The 4923-nt window shown below is 55.6% G+C and overlaps 2 protein-coding genes across 4 annotated transcripts in view; both read left to right on the forward strand.

Moving 5' to 3' along the window:
- Positions 1-3627, forward strand: part of HGS (hepatocyte growth factor-regulated tyrosine kinase substrate) — a 17270-nt gene extending 13643 nt beyond the window's left edge. For all 3 annotated transcript variants that reach the window (XM_008072991.2, XM_021706175.1, XM_021706178.1), the window contains 4 exons: positions 2019-2152; positions 2228-2347; positions 2544-2630; positions 3021-3627. In XM_008072991.2, the coding sequence (XP_008071182.1) occupies positions 2019-2152; positions 2228-2347; positions 2544-2630; positions 3021-3131 (452 nt within the window). In that variant the 3' untranslated portion in view covers positions 3132-3627. The remainder of the gene's footprint in view (positions 1-2018; positions 2153-2227; positions 2348-2543; positions 2631-3020) is intronic.
- Positions 3628-4789: 1162 nt separating this feature from the next.
- The window catches only part of LOC103275598 (mitochondrial dicarboxylate carrier), a 17412-nt gene continuing 17278 nt past the window's right edge, over positions 4790-4923 (forward strand). Inside the window, exon 1 of the mRNA XM_008072997.2 lies at positions 4790-4863. Within this exon, the coding sequence (XP_008071188.2) occupies positions 4790-4863 (74 nt within the window). The remainder of the gene's footprint in view (positions 4864-4923) is intronic.

Genomic DNA, 4923 nt, shown 5'->3' on the forward strand with positions numbered 1-4923 from the left:
ACCCCAGTGTCGACCTACTGGGCTCCGGTGATCCTTCTGCCTCAGCCTTCCAAGTAGCCAGAACTACAGGCGTGCACTACCATGCCCGGCTATCATTTGTCACCTTTAATCTAGAATATTCCTTGGTCAGCTTTTGTGTTTCATGACACTGTTCTCAGAGCACTAGGCTGTCATTTAGACTACCCTCAGCTTGGGTTTGCCTGGTGTTTCCACTTGATGATATCTGAGATTGTGCTTTTTGTCAGTGTGGCACGGAATGGTACCATATGATGTAGGGAACCACATCGTGTCACTTTGTCCCATCACCGGCCACATGGTTGAGATGTGGTCTGCCAGGTGTCTTCACTGTTCAGTGACTGTCTTTCCCTTTGTGATTAACAAGTGTCTTTTGAGGGAAGACTTTGCAGATGTTCTGGTACTCCTCAAACTTTTACCCACTAGCTGTGGGTAAATGTTTTTGTAAATGTTACTTGGATTTATTTCAGTGTTTGCCAAATAGAACCTTCCAATTCTTTCTCCTGAATGCAGATGCTTTTCCCTGTCTCCTATTTATTGTCATTTGTCTTTTCACTGGAAGCAGATGCTTTCCTCTCCTGTCTATTGTCATTTATAGCAGTGTGGCCTTAAGGATTACCATCACTGTTTACTTTGATGTTCACATTGTCCCAGGTGTGGCCCTTGGGCACCCTGTCAGCTGGCTCCTATGCACGACATGGCCTGCCATTTTTTGGGTGCTTTTTACTTTATGTTCTCAGCCCTGCAATCAGCCATGTCTCCAAGAAGCTCTGGTTCCTTTCAGTTGTGTTTCTGGGAAGGGTGGTGTTTAGAAACAAAGATCAAGGTTCTGGGCATGCTCCTGGCTTCCAGGTTGTTAGCAGAGCTCTAAAAATGTGTACATGTATAGAAATATACATGTGTGATTATACACGTCTTTATATGGTAGAAACCATGAGTTTACTCCAGTACTGCCCATTTTAATCCAATAGCAGTTTCTTCCTTCATCTTCAATATATTTGTATGTTTGCTAATTCCTAGAACACATAAATGTTGTTTCAGGAATGCTAACCTGGGCCACTGTGAAAGACATCTTCCAACTAGAGTTTAATGTTCGTAGTCCCTATTGTCTAGCCAGAGGCCATGGCACTCAGGTTCTGGGTTCACAAGTTAGGGTTAGCTCTCCTCACCCGTTCAGTGAGAAGTGTCACTCACTTAGAATAGTTTGGTTTGTTTCTTCTGATTTCATTCCATTTTAGAATCCTCCTCCCATCCTTGTTGGCTTATTTTCCTTTTTTTTTTTTTTTAAAGTTGGAGTCTCACTCTGTCACCCAGACTGGAGTGCAGTGGCCGCTCCCGGCCACCGCAGCCTTGAGCTGCTGGGCTCCGGCGATCCTTCTGCCTCAGCCTTCCAAGTAGCCGGAATTACAGGCACGCGCTACCACGCCCGGCTGATTTTTTATTTATTGTAGAGATGAGGTCTCACTGCCCAGGCGGGTCTCGAACCCGCGGGCTCAGGCAATCCACTCACCTCAGCCTCCCAAAGGTGCGGGAGTACAGACTGAGCCACCGAGCTCGGCTTTATTTTCCTTTTTATTTCTTTTTTTGAGTCAGAGTCTCACTCTGCCACCCAGGCTAGAGTGCAGTGGCACACTAATGTCCACTGCAGCCTCAGCCTGCTGGGCTCAGGTGATCCTTCTGCTTCAGCCTTCCAAGCAGCTGGAACTACAGGCATGTACCACCATGCCCAGCTAATATTTTGATTAATTGTAGAGACAAGGTCTCACCAAGTTGTCCAGGCTGGTCTCAAACCCCTGGACTCAGGCAATCCTCTCGCCTCCGCCTCCCAAAGTGCTGGGATTACAGGCATGAGCCACCGTGCCCAGCTATTTTCCTTTTTTTAAGAATGTGAAACATGAACTTGCTTCCAAGTCACAAGAAAAAGGAAAACTCAGAGAAGAGCGCCTCCTCCCCCTGCCCCTACTCCCTCAGCTGAACAATCTCATCTGTCTTGTTTGTCACAGATCCCAGCATGGTGAGCGCCTACATGTACCCACCAGGGGCCACTGGGGCGCAGGCAGCCCCCCAGGCCCAGGCTGGGCCCACTGCCAGCCCCGCCTACTCATCCTACCAGCCTACTCCCACAGCGGGCTACCAGGTATGCGGGGCAAGGCGGGTCCCCTCCCACCCGAGCCTGCCCAGCCCCTTCTCCCATCACACCCATTTCCTGCAGAATGTGGCATCCCAGGCCCCGCAGAGCCTCCCAGCCATCTCCCAGCCTCCACAGTCTGGCACCATGGGCTACATGGGGAGTCAGTCTGTCTCCATGGGCTACCAGGCTTACAACATGCAGGTAAGGAGACCTTGAGGCTCTGCTGGGGGCATAGGGGAGGCACAGTTGATGAGGCTGAGGGTCCCTTGGCAAGGCTGGTGGGTGCTGAGCAGGCTCTGCCTCTTCTGGTCACTTTTGATTGCCCCAATCCAAAAGCCACCACTCACACAGCTGGTCATAGGGCTGCTCTCATGTTGGCTTCATCTTCCCTCCCCAGAATATCATGAGCAGCCTCCCCAGCCAGGATGCATCTCTGCCACCCCAGCAGTCCTACATTGCAGGGCAGCAGCCCATGTACCAGCAGGTGAGCCATTCCTGGGGTCGCCTTGCATGGCATTGAGCAGCCTCAGGCTTCATGGTTTCTGGGTGTGGGCGGGTGTCCCCTGACCCTGTCCGGATGGTCACTCACATGGGGAGACAGATTTATACCTGAGGCCCCCTTCTCAGCAGATAGAACCAGGTAGGACATGAGTCCTAAAGACAGACACACATCCACATCTGTAGGCAGTAAAAACCACGAATTTGCTTGAAGCCAAAGGTCACGTGAGTGCCACTTGGTGGATGCTGATCACAAACTCTGGCTCTCCTGAGATGAGGCATGTGCTAGACAGAAGCTTTCTGTGTGGGTGAAAAAAGGGACATTGAGACTTGGGAAAGGAGGACCAGGGGTTGTGCCTGCTTCCCTTCCATGCAGATGGCACCCTCTGGTGGCGCCCCCCAGCAGCAGCCCGCTGTGGCCCAGCAGCCACCAGCACAGGGGCCGCTGCCACAGGGCAGTGAGGCCCAGCTCATCTCATTCGACTGACCCAGGCCAGGAGCTCACATCCAGAGTAACACTACGGCTTACCCAAAACTTCCTCTTCTCTAACTAGCCGTCGTCTCTGCCTCCCTGTCCTCTACTGCCAGTAGTGTTCCTTCTCTGTGAGTGGGTGTGGGCCTTTGCCCCAAGACCACTGCCCTTTCTATCCACAGCCTGCTGCGGTCCCTGAGTTGGTTCTGACTTCTTTCCCCAGGGCTGGGCCATGGGGGAGGGAAGGTGGGAGGGAAGGACCTTCTCTGAGGGGAAGCCCCCAGCCCTGTGGATCAAAGTCTGTGCGGGATGGCCGGAGTGGGGACCCTCTTGCCCCACTGTGAGCTGGTGGTTGTGTCCTGGCACGGCCCCAGACTTCCTCTTCAGGGGTCTCTCCTGGCGCCGCCACAGCCAAGGGTGGAGGCTGCAGGCATCTCTAGCTTCTCTGCTTCTCAGCTGTCATCTCCAGTTCCCCAGAATGGAACAATAATAAAATGTATTTCAAAACGTATCCTTGTTTTCTCAGAGGGAGGGTGGTGGGAGGCTGGCCCAGCTTTGGGCGGGGTGAGTCCATGCTTGGTCATTTGCACGGACCTTGTGGCCCCAGATGTACCCCCAACCTCCCCTAACAGCCTTGCTGGCCCATTTTGGGCTCTGTAGGTAGCTAGGGAGATGTCTGGACCTGATGTCGCCTCCCCGCCTCTAGGGGCTGAAGCCTGGTGAGTGTCCCACTAATCCACACTAGGAAAGGGAGCCAGGTAATGGGAGAAGGGTCCTGCGCCCCACGCTCCTCAGTCCACTGCTGGGCGGCAGCAGGGCCCAGGGCTCTCGCCTTACGTTTAGGTGCGGCTTCTAAGTGCCTGAAGTAGCAGATGCCCTCTTTGATCGAGATGAGGACATCCCACACCTTAAATATTCAAGCCTCTTGGGTGACCTCGGCATTAACTCTGCTATGAAAGAATGTCCTCGTATTTAACAGCGAAAGAAAAGGTGCAGAGAGGCTGCCTGGCTGGGCCGGGCCGGTCCAGATCAGCAGGCACTGAACGTGGTGGTTTCGGCAGCCCGGTGTCCTGACCTTAAGTCGGGAGGCTCCAGCCCCAACTCTCCCAAGAAGCCATCCATCGTGGTCGGGACTTGGGCTGAAAAGAGCCACGGCTCAGAGTCCGCGCCGCACCTCTGCCGGCCACGACGGCCCTGTGGGGCCGGGGGAGACTCGCGGCTCACGGGGTCCCCGCTCCGGGGACCGTCTCGGCCACGCCGCGACCGTCGCTCGCGCGGTGCACCGATGGAAGCCCGCGAGCTCCGAAGAAAAAGCGGCGCCCCAGCCCCTGGTCTTGGCGGCAGAGAGTAACACAACCCCGTTGCTCCTCCGCTAGACGCCACATCCCGAGAACAAGGCCAGCAGCACCATCGCCGGGACTCCGGCGCCTGCGCGGCGCGCCGCCTTGTGGGTAATCTCAGGGTGCGACGAGGCTAAAGCGAGGTGTAGCTAGAGCGTCCCTCCCCAGCTCGAATGCCCGGCGGCCCTGGAGGATAGAGCGTCTCTCCAACGCTATCGCTCGGAGGCCCTAACAGCTAGAGCGTCCTCCTCCACTCGTCGGCTCCGCGGCAGTGGCGGCTAGAGCGTCGCCTCCTCCCGGGGAACCGCGTGTGACCTTCCAGCCCCCGGACCGATGCTGCCGGCGGCCGCTCGCCCCTTATGGGGGCCGTGTCTCGGGCTTCGGGGTACCGCGCTCCGCCTGTCCAGGTACCGCAGTGCCCTCAGACGCCAGGACCGGGCCGGCGGGCAGGGTGTGGGCGGCCGGGC

Source organism: Carlito syrichta, unplaced genomic scaffold, assembly GCF_000164805.1.
Source record: "Carlito syrichta isolate Samal-C Ts95f unplaced genomic scaffold, Tarsius_syrichta-2.0.1 Scaffold115636, whole genome shotgun sequence".
Lineage (NCBI taxonomy): Eukaryota > Metazoa > Chordata > Mammalia > Primates > Tarsiidae > Carlito > Carlito syrichta.